Here is a 19397-nt window from a genome sequence, read left to right on the forward strand (position 1 = left end):
GGTAGTGATAACCACCTCCCCCACCCCCATGATTCCCAAATTAAATTTAGATGTATGTGGCAGAACAAACATCAAGCCTTATTTTATTAGGAATTTAGAGAGAAATCACATTTAATAAATAAGAAGCCTCTAGGGATAAGTCCATCTGTTGTCTACACTACTTTTTCAGGAATACATGAGAGGAAAAAAAAGCTAAAAGTTAAAGAATACAGGCAGCTTTGCTCCCCTTGGTTTAGGGACCAAGGTGGGGTTCCTATCACTTACAGTGTTGCAAGACTCTGCCCAGTCTTGGGATCCCAGAACTTGATTGGCTGTTGACTATCTTTACTTCCTGAAACAACTAACCCTTTTGTTGGATGCCAGTCTACACACTTCACATCAGCACCGTGCCCTGTCGGAAACAAGTTAAGATAAAAACCTAATCAGCATAGATATTTAAAACAGGACTCCATTCTAATTTAAACCAAAGTAGAGAAACCTATTAAATGTTTTGATCCTAGTACTCAGTCCTCTTAAACTTTCAAAAAAAATTCTCTTTGGTCTTTGTGTCCGGAAGACTTTCGGGTACAGCAACCCCTCCTCCTATGCCACAACGCACAGGGACCATTCCTCTTCTCCTGGAGCTAAGCTCACCTTCTCACTGACTTGCTGGTAGGCCGGTCAAGATTTCTGGAAGCCCCTGTATATAAAGCTTTGCAAACTTTTCATGATCTTCTATGTATTGTCCTAATTATTAGAAACAATGCTTGTCATTCACTTTAGCTTTCCTGCTTTGAAGTAGTCCCGATAGATCAAAAGTCCTAAATTCAGATTCAGACACCACCACTTTCTAGATGTGACAATACGAAAAGTGTTCCATCTTTCTGATCCCATTTACTGAAATGCAGAATGGGAAAAATAATCCCTGCTTCACTCACACATATGTCAGATGAGATGACAATAAAAGCTCGTCTATCGAGTGCTCACTATGTGATAGGCAGTGTATCGAGCACTTATAAGCATCACCTCTTTAAATCCTCTCAAAATCCTGAGAGAAGCTAGTCAACAATAACAGGAGCTGGAATCTGAACCCTGTCTGTAGGAATAGAGATAGTTCTCTTAACCACTGTGCTAGAGCATGAGGTTGCTTCACAAACGCAACAGATTAACCGTTACTAAAAATTACTAAAGTGAAAATCAGAATTTACAAAACTGAAAAAAATGAGCATGATTTTTGAAAACTTGTTGCTGTACAAAAAGAGCCTCAAGAGTATTTTATATAGCAAACGCACTATGAAGCAGGTGAAGAGGGAGGTAAACAGCATTTGAAACAGCTCCTTCTCTAACCAGGATCAAATCCAGCTTCTATGGAGTATGAGGTGGGAAGCAGGAAGGATACAGAAGAATAGGAAAATAGGGAAGTAGGGAAGAAGGAAGAGATGGTTCTAGAGGCGCTGGAGAGTGAACGTGCACCACGCAGGAGGGAAATTCGCATCTCAAGTAGGCAAGGACTTATCTAAAGCTCATCCCAGTGCTGGCGCTCGCGAGATACCAACTCGCTGGAGAAGTTTGGCAACGTGTATTAAAAGCATGGAAAAAGTACATATCCTGCAACCCAGTAACTCCACGTCTCAGAACTGATCATCAGGATACAATGAGTGTCCAAAAAGACTGGCATATAACGATGTTGACCGATATAGTTTATTTTTAAATGCTCTTGAATAGGAAATATACTACAGAATAAATTTCAGCATGGCGTATGTGCTCAATGGAATATGATGCACCTATTATAAATGATTCTATAGATAATTTAATGGCATGATTAAAATGTTCATGATACTAAGTTTATTAAAACAAACACCAGTGTGTATAGCATTCCTGATGCCATCACTGTAGAAGGCAAACAAATCAATAACGAGTGACTGTGTGTGCACATCTATATAGAGAAAAAAAGGCAGGAAGTCTAGACACCAAGCTGTTATAATATTAAGCTGGATAGCAATTTTAAGGTGATTCTTATTTCTCTGTGTGTCTTCTGTTTTTATATTTCCTACAATAAATAATATATTATTTTGTAACTAGGATCTGAAGGTGGGAAAGGGGAAAGAGGTCTCGTTGTTGCCTTAATTTTTTATTAAGAACTAAGGATGGAAAAATTGGACAGAAATATAATTCAGTCCCCCAGCCCCTTGCTTGACTTAAGAACTTTTAATGTTATTAACCATTTTATCCTTAAAAGATATGGCCAGGGAATTTTAAAACTTTATGGGCCACTATCACCTGAAATTAAATATTATGTATAGATACGTATGTATTTTTATTTTTACCAAATTTGAGTACAAAGTGCGTGAGAAAGTATTTTTAAAATGTGATGCACTATGCAAAAAATGTTCATTTTCTTAGCTGCCACCTCTACCCTCACCTTCTCCGGGACACTTTTATTACATAATGAAAGCTGAGCTTAGTTTAAAGAAGTATATGCAAGAACAAGAAAACTATCAACCCATAAGAAAGGAACAACAAAATGTATTTTAGCGGCTTCACTTTTGTTTTCGGAAGTTTTCTAAACTATTTAAGTAGAATTCAAACAAGTGAAAAATCCCATCCATCCCTTTCTGTTAAATGAATTTACCCATATCCATATATATCACTAATATACATCAAACTGATTGGAACTGATTCTTGGATGTTATTTTATTGGTCCCTGTCCCTAATAATAAAAATACTACTAGCAAACACATATACTCCTTATGTATGGTACTATTCTAAGCAAAGAATGTATACTGAGTCATCATTTTACATATGATTACAAAGCACAGAAAGGTTAAAAAAGTTGCCCACGATTATACAGATGATATGTGGCAGAGCAGACACCTGAATGCAGGGAACCGGCCCCCGAGCCACTGCTCTTAATGCCTATTCTATACTGCCTGATTACATGTGAAAGGTTACTTTGAGAGTTACAGAAGGAAAACAAAAATATGTACCTTCCTATTTGCTTCTCTATGCATAAAGACTCACCAAAGGACGGTACATTGCAGACAGGGTACTGAAATAGAAGGGGGACTATTCAAACCTTTACATTATTTTACTTTTGAAAAATGTACATGTATTATCTACTTTAAAAAAATTAAATACAAATAAAATAATCTAAGAAAATATGTACAAAAAAGTATGTGCAGCTTGCTAACATTTGTGGCTTAAAAAGAGAGAGACACACAAACATACACAGAGCACACAATACATTTGCTTAAAAATGCATAAAATATGTCTGAAAGAATATGAAAGAATCTGATAATACTGACTGCCACCAAGAAGGGGAACTGGTACCCTTGTACCCTGGGAACAAGGGTAAGGAGAGTTCACTGTATATTATTTGGTAATTTTAAAATATTGAAACACATGAAATGATCTATTGAGAAAAAAATTCAATTAAAAAATTTTATTTACTAGATAACAGATTGATTACCTGTATGAAATCTTTACAAGCAGCATATGTCATTTTCGTAATTCTTCATGAAAAAGAATAAACAGATTAAGCTGGCATAGAAGCAAATTGATATGTAACTGCTTCCTTCTCCAGGGAAAAAAGTTACTGAATTCCCAATGAAGTGACAAAAACTATTTCAAATGATAAAATTCTACCCTCTCGTGTCAATATGATACATTTAGATCCAGAAGAATCAGACTGATAGAAATCTATCCTAAGAAAATAATTTTCAAGGATTTTTAAAAACTTTTATTTTTAAAATATGGTATTTGAAGCCTTGTTCATAACAGTTAAAAAGTATAAAAAATTTTAGAAGTGGAATGACTAAATAAACTGTGCCACAGTCCCAAAACAAAAGAAACATACAACTACTACAATGAAGATTCTGGGAACAAAGAAAAACATGCTCATGAAATAAAGGGAACTTTTACAAGCAAACAACACAGGCACAACCTGTGCATATGCTATGAGAATGACTATAAAAATGTACACATATATTTGCAAAAACGTAGATACGAATAAGCAGGAAATGAAAAACATATTGGGATAGTGAGAACAAAGGTACAATTTTTCTATCCACATTTCCTCTAATGTTATACTGTGGTTTTAAGCATAAATAACATGGGTTAGATTTTTGTGTGTGTGTGTGAACTTTTTGATATGTTTTTAAAATGAGAAAAAAATGCAAGTTACTTAGCTAGGTAATGTCTTATCCATCAAATTACCAAAAATTAATTTCGGTGACACCCAGTGTAAGTAAGTTACAGACACTCTTACACATAACTGGTTGGAAGGTAAATCAGTACGACTTTGCAGGGAGGCTTTTGGCCCTATCAAAATGTTAAGTGCTCACAACCTTTAATTCTGTAATCCCTCTGCTAGGAATTTACCCTATGTTTGTAGCTGTAAAAGCACACCAAGATTTATATACAAAGGTATTTATTACACCGTGTTTGAATTGTAAAACTGGAAACAAACTAAATATAAATCAATGAGGGGATATTTAGAAAAATTAAGATAAATCCATATAATTGAACCATATGGCTGTTAAAACTGAAGCTGAAACGGAATTTGGAGTGACAGAAGTGTTTTATATCTTGATTATGGTGGTGGTTTCAAAAATGAAGCAGTGAGAAGGAACTTTCTGGAGGGACTGAAATGTTATATATCTTGATTATGGTGTATATATTTGTCAAAATTCATAGAACTGTACACCTAAAAAAAGGTAAATGTTACCATATGTAACTTACGCCTCAATAAACCTGACTTCTAAATAGTATAAGCAGAAAAGCAAGGTGTAATTTAGCCCCATTTGGAAAAAAGAAAACTTAAGCTGTTAAAAGTTTTTTAAGGAGAAGAAATGGTATGGGAATAAGAAGGCGGCATTTACTCTTCTGTACTGCTTGAAGTTTTTAACATGCACTTTTATTACTTTACTTAATGTCAACAGGCTTTGGTTTCCCTCTATTCAAAACTCAAGGGACTGACTGACATCAATTAGCGCCTGTGTTTGTCAATACAGAACTAACCGGTGACTGTGGTCCCGGGAAGATGTGCTTCAGAACCTCAGTGGGAATGAAAGTTTTCGTTGAAAGCTCTTGGACTTGCTATGGCTGAATTAAGTTTCAAGGATAATATGGGTTTTGTGACCTGGCATGCTATATATAAAAACTTAATCTTATATAAATTATTATCTCATAGAAAAATGACTGAGTCCCAAACACATGGCTTATCAATTTCAACCATTAACCCTAAAGAACACCTTTACAATAATTTTTATCATTTCAAAGGTCCAGAATTTCAGGATAGAACCATTCAAAGTTCTTTGTTATCCCCAAACATGAAAATTTCAAGACTGTAGTATTTGCAGTGCTGAAGCAATTAATACAGACTTAATGGAAAATTCATTCACGTGACAACTGTTTTTTATTGGCCTACTGACCTAGATATTTTAGTACTAAAAACATCTTGCTAATGGCTCAAGATTTTAGGACTGAAAACTTCTTGCCAATGAAAGACCAAGTATTTTTTAAAGTGGCATTTAAATGTTTCAGAATCAAGCCCATAAAAAATACAAAGATAAAACTCTCAACAACACCAAACCTCCTCCAGATACTATAGAGCCTAACACAGGAAAACGTGGAGCCCTGCAGGGGACTGACAGGAGTCTAAAGGTAGATTGTAGTAAACACATACAATCCTTAGTAGGATGGCAGAGCTTTAAGAAGCCAGAGACGTGGGCACAGAGTTACCAAGTAAAAACTCTAGGATCCCCAGGAAAGGTAACAAGTAGCTCGGCCATACTACAACTAGAAATGGAGGCTATGCTTAAAGAAAGATTTCAGTATTGAGACTTGGAGGTACAACTGCCAAATTCTAAAATATCCCAGTTGCAAATCATCAAATAAAAAAACAAGACTGTCATGATAAATCTACACGTGACATTCCCTTTGAATGCTTATAAATATTTAAGAACTTAACCTTCACTGTTCAATATAGTAGCTATCAGCCACCTGTGGCTATCTAAATGTTTTAATTTAGATTAAAAATTAGGTCGCTCAGTCACACTAGCGACATTTCAAGTGCTCAACAGCCACCTGTGACTAACAGCTAGCACACTGGACAGCAGAAACACAGAATATTTCCATCATCTCAAGAAGTCCTACTGGACAACACTGATTCAGACTGTAATTAGACATTTTAAAGAAAGTTTCTCCTTGAATTTCCATAATCATATTATTTTTATTCCCTATCTCAGTTACACAATGAATAGCAACAACAAAAAAATTACCTTCAATTGATACTTGAGCTAGGGAAGACCTACAAAGTTATACAGCCTTGTAATTTTTACAAGAGAAAACTGAGGCCTAAAAGGGTTTAGGCCAGTGGCCAGAGGTGGCCGGGACTGCCTTCTTCCCATTCCAATCTTCCCTTCACCTCACTAAATATAACATCCAAATGAAGCGGCAGAAGAGGTCCTTTTGTTTTGTTTCACTTATCAGTCAAATTTTGCTTGCTCAAATGTAACTGAGGAGGGTGTAGAAGGCAAACTTCTACACACCTTTCCATCTCTCAGAACTGTACAAGAAGAGAATTTAGGGGTAAAATCTAAAGATAAACACATAAAAAAGAATTACTTTTTAACTATCTGAGAAGTAACCAGATTGACTTCGAAGACCAGGGTCCTGTTAAATGTTAAATGGGCAACCATGACCCAACTCCACCCAAAGAAATTCCAAATTAATCTAACCATACTGGGTTACTCTCAGAGCTTAAACTTTGAGAGCAATGAGTTCTGCATCATTTCTCTGCTAGCTAAACATTCCCTCAGGGTCCTAGCTAAATGAATAGTGACAGAATTAGCATCTCTGGGAGACTGGTGGCACTGCTTTGGGGATTAACCTGTGTCTGACATGCCAGAATTGTTTAGCTTATTACTTCATAATAATTATTTGCAGAAAGCAACCATTAATTGTGCATTAGAATTTATACCAAATGGGGAGGTAAACAGTAATTTTACTTATTCCACTTGATTATACTTTCACACATTGATCTATCTTTCACTTGTTCACTAATTCAAAATAAGTGTGCTCAATAGCAACATTTATTGGGTTCCTATTACGGGTGCACAACCTCTAAAATATGTGATCACCAAATGAAATAGAATTGAACACTGGGGAAGTATCTGTGGAATCACACAGTCCAGGTACAATAACTTCCAAGAAAGTTAATACTTAGAATAAAAAAGTTTTCTGAATATAGACTGAAATTAAGCCAGCAAACAATTAATGCAGGTTTTTTAGAGACCCTCTCCACAAAATAAAAACAGAAAAAAAAAACCTCTTTTAAAAACAATGTCACATGACTATGCTTGAAATAGGAAGGTGCAGAATGCAAAAAAAAAAAAAAAAAAGATTTTTCCTAATGACAAAATGCTTAATGTGTTGTTGTTGTTTTTAAAGGAGATCCTAGAAATATAATGCAGAGACTCCTTAATAAACCCTACAATTCTAAGAATAACAGGATAGATGGTTAGGTCCTTCGCTGTTTGGTGAACAGCTCTAGACTTACTTTTGTAGAAAGTGGAGTCTTCCTGTTGATTGATAATTTCCAATCTCAGAATCGTAAAGTGCAGTGCAGTGAGCGCTAGGAGCCAACAAGGGAACAAGGTCTGTTTTTGCACTCTTCCCTTATGGGGGGGAGACCCCCTGGCCTCTGTGAAGTTGTATGTAAACTCTGTGCCCCTGTGCATTTCTCAAGGACCTCATCTCTCCTCCACAGCCTCGCCAGATCCCAAGGGACCTATTATCCCACACAGGTAAACAGCCCTGCCTTAAGTCAATGCATATGCCCCCAAGGCTCGGGTGAACAGTCTGAAAATCAAGATACAGAGTTTTATTTGAAGGTCAGAAATAGTGTCCATTTTCCCATTTTATTTTTCCTGGATCAGACCATTATATGAACAAATCTTAAGGAAAATTTCTTTTATACATAGCTTACAAAAAGCACCAAGATTTTCTAATACAGCAAGGAAAAAAAGCAAACAAAATTTAAGCACCACCTTGTACAACATTAACAGCTGAAGAACTGTTATTCAAGAAAGTGTGTCAAACATTAACAAACTCAAGCTACTTCCAGCCACAAGAACATAAAATGTAACAGATCAGTTCAAGGCAAAGGGTATGTGTAGCCATGGTCCATAGCCAAACACTTCAGTAGGTCAGCGGAATCAAGAATTTAAAAAATTAAGGAGCATAAGTAACTTGTATGTTGGTCAATGAATATGCAGTTTATTAACATTTTTACCTTCCTTTTTTGCAGAATGATTTTAAACTTGATCCAACACTGAACATCAACTGGAAGTAATTACTATCTTTGTCATTTAAATCTAGAAAGTTACATTAGTAAGAAACTATAAAATTAAATGGAAAATAAATTTTGGAAAGAGTACACCTCTAGGCAGTGTTTACACAAAGCATATTCCAAGCAACAACAGTGCACAGAATCATGGGTGAAGGGTTTCTCTGGTCAAATAGCTGGGCAATGCTGAATTTTAAATATTGACAAGTTTCTTTTCATGTCTGAGAGTCTTCAGTGCTTTCAATATGTATTACAAATCTGTAGGTGAAAATTTGACCACAAGCCTTTTTTTTCTCAGAATACTTCCAAGTCCCTCAAAAGACCAATCTGCGAAATTTTGAAATGCTAGCTTAGTATGTGGTCTGGCAATGATGAACCTAAATTCAGGTCAGCAGACACCTCTGGAGCAGGAGAGGAGCAACTAAAGGGACCTTTAACCATATCTGTAATGTGTGTAATGTGTACTTCTTTTTAAAATTCAGAAATAAGTATGGCAAAATGTAAGGATTTGACAGAGCCGAGTGGTAACACAGAAAAGTGTTACGAAAAACAGTTAAACATACGGTGTCAGAAAAGCATCCAGTATACAAACAAAAACAAACTCAAATGGCACAGGGGGTAGACACATCATAAATTTGCCCATCTTCTACTTAACTTATTTAATTTGCATATGCAAGTAAAATGGTTTCTATTTATTTGTACCATGTATTTACATGGTACTGACAAAGGCTGACCTAAATGAAATTGTCAAGTAGGTTAAAAACTGAAATTAAACATCCATCTCATAAGATTAATGCCATGTAACTACTTCTGGCATAAAGTGAAAAAAATTATGAATATATGACTAAGTATATAATTTCTGAGTCCAATTAAAAATTTTAAGTATTCAAAAAAAGTACAAGGCTATTTTGTTGAATATTTATCCAAGCAGATTAAAGCAAAGGAATGCAACAACCAACTATTCTTTCAGCCTCATTGCTGTTGTACTCCCCCAGTTGCTGGATGTTAACAATCAATGTATCAAAGCACTTCAGCCATTTGTCTGCGATGGGAGATACTTGGTGTCCCACACAATGCAGAAACCAGCCACAAAGTCCTTTGTAAGGAAGGGTACACTGGTGTGTGCGTGTGTGCGCATGTGTATGTGTATGTGTGTGTGTGTGTGTGTGAGCACGTGCGTAATTAGTCAAAGTTCTCTAGTAAACATTTCTGCACACATTCATAATTCAATAGTAATATACAGATGATACAATATTCTTTTAAAGGATCAAGAAGAAAAGCATAGAGCCATTGCTTGAAAAACTAGAAAGAAAATGTAAACCCAAAAACTCCTTTAAAAGAATGAGCAGGGCTACCAGCAAGTGCAGTACCTCTGCGACATTAATAGTAAAGTCATTAGTGCCAGCAGGTACCTTGGCCAAGAATGAAGAGAAGTCATGACTGAAACTCTAATAAAGAAAAAGCAAAACCACTTAGAATGATACTTTAGGGTACTTCTAGAGTAAGCCTTCCTTCTGAAAACAAGGTAAAAAATATGGTTCACCCAGTTGGCCATCTTAAGGAGACTTTTTTTAAGTTGAAGTTTAGATACATAAAAGCAACACATAATCTTGGTCAAAGTAGAATTAACCCCATGGCAATCATGGCCATGTACAGCATCAACTGTACTTTGAATCTCTGAGTTTTGCCAGACTATTCTTGGGTATATCTGCACACTTGTGGTAAATGTGGTTCCCTATATAATCCTCTCCATCTACTACTATTCACCTCTTGGAAGAAAGGAAGGTAACAATGGCAAGGTTATAGAAATTTACCTGTACCAGAATAAAAGGGTTATGGGAACCCCTAAATACTGCTGGGGTAAGTATGTATCACATGATTGCCAGCACATTGTGTAATTTCTACCTATAACTAAAACTTTTCCTACAAATGAATATTCTTATATGGCATTACACTCCAATTGGATCTTGATAATCATCTTCAATTCTGTTTCAAAGCAGAAATAAGATAATGGAGAAAACCTCAACTGGGAGCTGGTCCTATTGTCTAGTTTCCATCATACTGAAAACATATTCCAATAAAATATTCATTAGCCCATAGTGATATAAATAAATAATAAATAAGAGGGGGAGAAGAGCTGAATTTCTCATACGTGAAAATTCCAAATAACTTAGGTTCACCCTCAAGGACGTGGAGCATAATTCCCAACCCCTTTGGTGTGGGCTGTGCTTCACGACTTCCTTTCAGAGAGAACTGTATGGAGAGGGGGAGAAAGAGTAGCCTTTCACTGGAGAACTCTGACAAACACTGCTTCAACCTGCTGCCCAAAGTCAACCTCAAGTCATGTTGACAGTATACACCCTCTTGCTCTGACGTGATAAAAATGGCACTTCCCCTCTGTGATCTACCTCCCCAAATCCCATAAAACCAAAACCAATCATGAGAAAAATATCAGCTAAAACCCAACTGAGGGCCATTCCACAACTACCATAATACTTCTCATCAAAACACTGGCAGCAAGAAGACAGAGGAACAAAATCTTGATAGTGCTAACGTGGGGGAGAAACTTTGATTCTAGAATTCTGAATCCAGCCAAAGCCTCATTATAAATGAAATGAAGACGTATAATAAATTTTCAAAATTTTGCCCATAGATCTCAGAAAGAAAAAAAATTTTTGACCATTCTAGAAATGTGGAAACCAAGTAATACTGATTAGGAAATGTGAAAATCCAAGCCAGCTCAAATTAAACTTAACATATTATAAAGAATGCCATTATTTCCTCGTGGAGGTGTTTTAAAATCTGCCATCTTCTTGTACTTTGTTGAATGAATGAATGAATGTATGATGAAAAGCCCAGAGAAAAAAAAAACAAAAAACAAAAACTGTGTTCTTAGGAAAAACAGATCAGTGTTTTATTTTGCCCTCCTCTCTGAGCAGCGTTGTGAAATCACAAAAATTCTCATCTCCACCTACAATCTACTATATACTTCCTTCCTTCTGGAAGAAATAACCACAAGATAAAGTGAGCTTTGTCCAACAGGCACACAGGTACAGTGTCAGAACAGTTTTATTTGGAATCAAGGAAAGGATATGTTAAATATAATTTAATTCACGTAGGTACTATGTTTAGTGCTCATGTGCTATACAGTGGCTATTAGTAAAAAGATTTGAAGTGAACTTGATCTGTTTAAACCTCAAATGTCATTTACCATCTTATATAATTTACTTAACCCTTGCTAAGCCTTTATATTTCCATGTGTAAAATGGACTACTCAATCATTGGGTTGTTTCAGGAATTAAATGAAATGTATGAAGCACTTAGCATCATGCCTAGCACACATTTTGAATAGTCAAATTTTAAAAACTCTTATTTTGATCCAATCTCTGCCCTGAAAAAGCTCACCATAAGGACAGAGATTTCCATGTAGAGCTAGTTATTCAGCAAGAGCTGTCACTATCATGAACAGAGTATGGAAAAGCAGAAAATGGCTCGATTTGAAAGTACTTCCCACCAAGTGAGACTTCTTAAGACTTCGCTAAATTTCACTCTTCAAGTGACCCAAGAAAAAAAGAACACGGAGTTCTAATTACCAACATCCAACCTAAGTATTAGACTTGATCTAATGCCATTTCTCTCTGAGAACTGGAAAACCTACAATGGGGGCCATCATTGCCTTTATTATATTATTTTGACTGTGTTTTAAGTAACTAAGAAAGACAGGTAATACTTTTGATGACAGACGATACTGTTAATTCCACTAGACTAAATGGCAGTCTCCAATACTGAGATAAAACCAATCACTTTTTTTTAATATGTATTAAGTAAATATTTGAACATTCTCTCTACATTTTTTTCTATTTTTATTAATATTAACACATTTCTAGGAAAAAAGAAACCTACGGGAAAAATACTAGGTTTAACTCAAGTGTCTTTCAGTTATTTTAATTGATCACTTACCTCTAAATTCCCCCAAATGCCATGGATTACCTTAAACTAGAAATACATGATTAAAAACTTAAATGTATAATATTTCTTAAGAAACGGAGAAATGATAGAAGTAGGAAGAATACCAGGAGGGATGTAAGGGAAACTGTCTCAAGGTCACTAATGTGAAGAAGGAATTGAGTCTTGGAATAAATCATGATTTTACTACTAAGTTAAATTATGTATGCAAGCCCCTTCCTAAATTACTTTGAAAGATTTACAGTGGATGCACTTATTTCCCACGACGGTCGCTGACCACAAACGTTATGAAAATTTCAAAAAACTTCAACCTAAATGTGGGCAATTCTCCAAAAACAGATGGGGCTCAGTGATGAATGAACCATAGCACAGAAATAAAACACAAAATACACAAAGGACTGCTGGGGCCTTAAAGACTCTAGGCTCCAGGACAGCTCAGTGACAAAGGCTGTGATGCTGTAATGAGGGTAATTACAGAACTCTCCACAGAGCAACTTGTCCAGGCCCCTCCTCCTGCCTTCCCATTTATACAGAACAGCTGCACTCAGCTAAAGCCAGACAACGGCTTTCTAAAACAAAGCAATAGTACGTCTGGGAAGAAATCCCAGAACAGGACTTAAGGCTGGAGGGAAAAGCAGCACAAAGCTTGTGCCAATGCCATACTATGACCCTGGAGGAAGGAAAGGAGAAGGGAGAGGAGAGGAAGAAGGAAAGAGGAGGGGAGATGAGACAGGAGAGGAGGAGGAAAGGGGAGGGGGAAAGGGGAGAAAGGAAGGTAGTTCCATCCACCCAAGGGTGAAATAAACTGAGCACTGCATCTCAGAATACAACACACTTACTTTCTTACTTTGGCAATTGTGGCAGTTGCCCGTTTACTCCAAGACTGTCCTTCCCCACACAGCTCACTACACACGCGCTCACACACAAACACACACGTGCGCACATGTGCGCACACAGAGTCCACGGTGAGGTCTATTATCGAGCAGAGAGTCCTTTGGGCCAGTGGACTTACTCAACTGCAAAAGAAATGAAAAACAGCCACTTATACTAACCAACACAAATCTTCATTCAAATATTGGGCCAACCAAGGATCACTGGACATTTGAGAAAAATCAAACAGGAGGAAAGAGAAAGACCAGGAAAAAGAAACAGATTAAGTGATTCTAGGGAAAACAAATAGGAATAGACCCAACCAAACTAAACACACATATACACACATACACACACACCTCGATTACTATGCTAAAAGTTTTAAAGGGTATATGCATTTCAAAAAAACAAACAAAACAGGCCACCATGAAAAATGAAAAGACCAGAGAACCACTAGGGGGTCCTGGAAATTAAACACGGCAGTGGATAAAATAAAAATTTCATCAGAAGGGCTGAATAACAGATTGGGCATGATTGAAGATCATATTCTGGAAGATAAAATAGAAGAAATCTCCCAATACTTGGAGCAAAAGATGGAAACAGAAAATATGAAAGAGGTAATACACGGTAGATAGCTCCAAGAGGTCCAACATTCATATATCAAGTTCCATAATACAAGCAGAGACAGCACGAAATGATAATCAAAGAAGAAAAACCCTTTGACTAGGATAAAGATTTGAGATTGTAGATCAAAGTGAGCCAATGAAGATGAAGTTTAAAACCTTATACCTATACCCACAGTAAAAAAATAATAATAAGTCCACAGAAAAAAAGAGATCATTTAAAAAACATTCAGAAGGGAAAACTAGGTTACATACAAAATAATGAGAACTGGAATAGCATATGACTTCTCATCAGCAGAACTGACAGAACATAGTGAAAGCCTTCAAAATCCTGAGGGAAAAGAATTTCAAACCTAGAATCTGAAACCCAAACTATGAGTCAAGTATGATGGCAAATTATAGACCTCTCCAGACATCAGAATTTTGAAATTTACCTCTCAAGCACTGTTTCAGGGGGTTAGGGAGGGGGGGAGTATATTTTTAACTAAATTGAAAAACAAAAACAAAAACAAAACAGAGTGGACTTAACAGGGGAAGGCAAAGAAATCCCAGTATGACTGCAGTCACAGGCACAGAAGACAATCAGTCCAAATTAGAGTAGGAAGTCAGAGAACCAGGTGAAGAATATCTTCAAAAATAAAAATAAAATGCATTTACTATAATTGCAAAATTAAAATTTAAAAACTTGCTATGATAAAGGCTTTTAGTGCCATTAAGAAAGAAGGGAAAGTAATTACAAATTGTAAGAAAAACTAAAGCAAACTTAATTATGGCATTACTTTCAACAGTTTATAGGACAATCGATTTAAGAAAACAGAGTCTCACTTGATCTTGATAATCTTCAAGTAGGACAACTTTTAACTGCCACAGAGTTTTATAAACCTGCTTGTACTACTTGTTTCTGAGACCAACAGGCTCATTCATATTCACAATTCTACTTATTGGTTTCATTTTTTTTTTTAGAACTGAAACCTTGGTTAAAAATCCTTGGAGAGATAAAAGGGAGATAAGTAGAAAAGATATTGAGGGGCACAGATTTCCTTAGGTAACATAATGGTGAGTCAAGGAACGCTGCCTAAAGTTGGTGGCCCCCAAAAATAAAGAACTAAGAACATTTAACGCTATATGGGAAACTATCAAAACAACTACAATTCATAACAAAGCCCAGAATGTAGAAGGCAAGGCTGGTGGTGTAAGTACTTGAAATTCTTCACCTTTCATGATAGGTAGTAAAGAGACACTGTGTCAGGTAGATATACCAAGAAATATTTTAAATTCTGATGGTAACCACAGGAATAAACAAATTAGTTTAAAAGGATTATCCACATTCCATCCCTCTATGGTGCTGGAGAAAAGATTTTACCATATGTGCATTTTATTTATACATTTTAAAAAATAAGCTTACATTTTTAAATGGTGGAAATTTCCTCAAATGTTAAGCCTACAGTATCTCTAGAATTTTTGGCTGGATCACAACATTCTTAAAGTTTATCGTTAATGACTCCAGGATGGTGAGGACAGCTCAGAAGTTATCTTCCAAAAGTTTGAATGGTCATGCTCTGATTCATCAAGTTTACTGCTAGGATTCTATCCTGAAGGAAAATTTACTTAAGTGGGAACAAATATAAAGGTACAATGAAGCTCAGTGCACAACTTTGTGTTTGTAAAACTTCTTGCAAATCCTAAATGTCTGTCATTGAGAATGGTAAAATAAGCTATGGTAGATACATGCTATGTAATGTTATAGAGCAGTTACTTTAAAAAGACTGGAATAGTAATGAGACGGAAGAATGATCATGATATACTGTGTTGTGAGAAAAGCAAACAGCAGAAGAATATATGTAGTATAATCCCGTTTCAGTAGTTTTTTTAAAAAAATATCTTTTTGTATATGCGTAAGAGTTGTAGAAACATTCACACCAAACTATTAATGGAACAGTGATGACCTCTGAATGTGAGATTGGAAACAGGGAGGGCAAGACACTGACTTGTTACTTCTAAGTGTTTGAACTTTTTATGAATGTTTATTACCCTTGTAAAAGGCAGAAAATTCTCAAGAAAACATCTTCAACATTAATCCTACCCAATTCTTTCCTTACCTTTCCACCCCTCCATTCCCCCAACACTGATGCATCATAATAGATCTCAGCCTTCCATATGGCACATGGTAGGAATGTGTGAATCCAGACATACAATTCTCTCGAAATCTCACTTCCACGTGATACACAGAATATACTTGTCGTCATGCATGACTGATGAAAAAAAATGCATCTTAAAATGTTGCATGTGGTCTTCAGCTTGGTTGGTTAGGAAATGGTGTTGCTAATAAAGCCAAGGTTGCAAGTGATATCCACATATAGGTCAGTAATTGTTATGAAGTCAGCCTGCATTTGTACTCATCATCTGTCATCTTTCTGGTGACAGGACAAGGTGTGGAAAAATCAACATAAACCCATTTTAACTAGTGAGAACGCTTCTTAAAAGATACATACTGATAGTGGGCTTCAGTCTCTTGGTTGTATTCTGAACACATCTGTGTACACGTATGACCGCAGTTTATACATTTCTTTGCCAGTCAACCACACTAAGTTGTGTCATCAGTGTTTCCCAGAGAGAGAATGCCGGTTAACCAGGTATCTGCAGCAACACCGCCTGTCTGTGCTCTGTGGGACCAATGTGATGTTGGGGTGTGTGGGACCACAAAGGTCTCAGTTTCTGGTCTTTAATTCTCATCTTCAGCCATCATACCAAACACAAAATCAAAGTAATGTGGCAGAGTGAAGGTTTCTCAACCTTAACTGTGCTTGAAGAATGATTTTTCTTTTACTACTCATGTTTAGAAAAGGCAACTCTATAAGGAGAAAATCAAAGACTGAAGAAAATCAAAGTAAGAACTTATAATGTGACTGCATTGCTAGAAATGGAGTATGTGATCTTGATCTAACTTGTCTATTTAAAATGCCCAAATAACTCACACCGCAGAGATGTATCATTTTTTTGGCCATTATATCCTTTCAAGATATTATAAACCTAGTAAAAAGTAGCAATGGAAAGAAAATTCTGCTGCATCTATAGAATAACTTGGTATATCTTATATTCACCAAATATGAATTTACCTAACTAGAACTCAAAAAAACAGCTAGTGATTCTCAGGAAAGATTCAAATGTACTGTCTATTCAAAAACCAAACAAGCAAGCAACCAAAAAAAGGAACAGAACTTTGGGGACAGTGCATGGGGAATGGTGGGAGTGAATTATTGCCTTAAGGTAATGCTGTGATTCTGAGATGACAGTGGAAATAAAGTATGAGGACTTATATAAATAAAGCTTTAAAAAATAAGTCATAGTTCCATTTCAATATAATGTTATTTATTTAAATGTGGCTTACAATACAATTAATTTTATCAATGACACATCTAAACCTAAGAATCACTACTGAAATAGGATAATCATATATGACAATCCATCCCAATTCTTGATCTAGTAATCTCCTCTTAAATAAACCCTTTATAATATCTTTCCTAATCAATTCCGACTTCCTCTTAAACCAAATTAACTTAAATGTGTTACTTTCTTTACACCCTCCATGCTTTCTGCATCTTTCCTAGCACATATATGACTTAAGCAACATTTACTTCATGCCTGCAACATGAGAAGTGCCTTCTTCTGCGTACTTCTGGGACCCTCACAACAACCCTGTGAGGTAGGTACCATGAGCTCCGCTTTACAGAGGAGGAAGCGCATACTGAGAGAGACTGACCTGCCCAATAGCAGAGCTGGGATTCAAAGCCAGACCTGCTGCTCTCAGATGAGTAATGTTTAAAGTACCCCAGACGAAAAAACAAAGATTGCCCAAGTAGAAACTATGACTGCAGCCAGAATTTTGGAGCAGCTGGAGAAGAGGTTCGACAACATTAATGATTTCTTCTTCCTTGTCACTTAACCACTGTAAACAGCAATTACACTATATTCTCCTATACTTTATTTAAAAAAAAAATTTTTTTTTTGGCCGTGCCGCGTGGCATGCGGGATCTTAGTTCCCCAACCAGGGATTGAACCCGTGCCCCCTGCAGCGGAAGCGCAGAGTCCTAACCACTGGACCACCAGGGAATTCCTGTATTCTATATTTTAGAGGTAGCAATACACAAACAGAGAATTTACCCCTCCCTTTTTTATAGAAAAAAAAAATGACACATTACAAACAGACTTGCACTCATCATTGACTATAAAAAGACATAGTAAACTGGTACTATTTCACAACAACCCTTATGGTAAGTGGATAGTTACAAAGAAAACATAGATGCAAATCTACTGGTTATAGTAAATAACAGGAAAAGTGAGTTTTGTGGGGATCATGAAAATGGGTTGCTGCCCAGATAGATTTAATTTTAAATTACAAAACCTTATCTGGGCACTTTAAATCAAGAGAATGTACCACAAACCCTTGTGCCTAAATTACATGAAGATGTATTCTGGCGTCTACATTTGGCCCAAATCAACCATATTCCAATGCTACTACTGCTCTACTAAAAGCATCAAGAGTTCAAAAGTTTTGCAATCTAAATCCTTTCTTCAAGGTTTTTGAGATTCTCATAAACATTCAAAGCTATCATGAAGATTTCAATGACAAAATATGATTATAGTCTTTATTTCTATAGGAAAAGTCTATAGACCAATGGCAAAACTAGTAGTACCACATAAAGAGACTGGTTTGCCTATAGTGTGTCTTGCTTGTCTAATGGAGCTAGACATTTTGAATTCTCTAATCATGTGACACTATCCTAATGTGCTCTATATACTTTTAATAAGTACCTATAGTCAAGTCTTAATTACAAACCTAACTTTTCTAGTATTAAAACTTACTCAGTTTTTACCAAATGACAAAAAGATTCAGTATTAAGAATACTCCCAGTTTATGATTCAAGGCAAAGATTCAACAGAAGAAGCCTATCTTGCAGTTTCCTAGGAGACAAATTTTGTTCTGAAGACCTGCACATTAAAAAAAAATTATCTCCAGACGTGCATGAGCAGATGCTCCACAAATACATGATTTTTAAAAGCCACCACTTTCGAAATCACAAAAATGTTAAGAACTACCTCATTAATCATAGGGATATTTTTCTATGCACTATAATACAATAATACAGTGCTTACTTTAGTATATGAAATTAAGATACCATTAAAAGTGATGCTTTTAAACCAAAAATCTCCAGCTATCACTTGTATTGCTCATGAAGACAAGAATAAGTGCTTGACTCCCCCCTCCATACCCAGGGCCTGGCACCTAGCTTGGCACACAGTGCACAGCAATTACTTAAATAAATGAATAAATATACATTTCTTCTCAGTGATCTTTGATGCACATGAATAAACTACAGAGTGGAGTTTCAAAACATGGTCCTTTTTTTTTGCCTTAAGTCAACCTGAGAGTTCATAAAGAATTTTACAATTATTATAATTATTAATTGTAAGGCTTTTTTAAACAGTGTTCATAAGTCTTAAAAACCTTTAAAATCCCTTTGGTGTACACTGCTATGTATTATATTAACAAAGACAACAGAGAAAATAAACAGTTGACTCTTCCCAGATCTAAAGAACTCCTAAAGTAT

General features: G+C 36.0%; 1 protein-coding gene across 2 annotated transcripts in view; it reads right to left on the reverse strand.

The window, feature by feature from the left end:
• The window catches only part of WDR33 (WD repeat domain 33), a 99756-nt gene that overhangs the window by 19474 nt on the left and 60885 nt on the right, over window positions 1-19397 (reverse strand). For both annotated transcript variants that reach the window (XM_068545309.1, XM_068545310.1), the window contains one exon: window positions 265-391. In XM_068545309.1, coding sequence (XP_068401410.1) covers window positions 265-391 — 127 coding nt within the window. The remainder of the gene's footprint in view (window positions 1-264; window positions 392-19397) is intronic.

Source organism: Eschrichtius robustus, chromosome 5 (assembly GCF_028021215.1).
Source record: "Eschrichtius robustus isolate mEscRob2 chromosome 5, mEscRob2.pri, whole genome shotgun sequence".
NCBI classification, from domain to species: Eukaryota; Metazoa; Chordata; class Mammalia; order Artiodactyla; family Eschrichtiidae; genus Eschrichtius; species Eschrichtius robustus.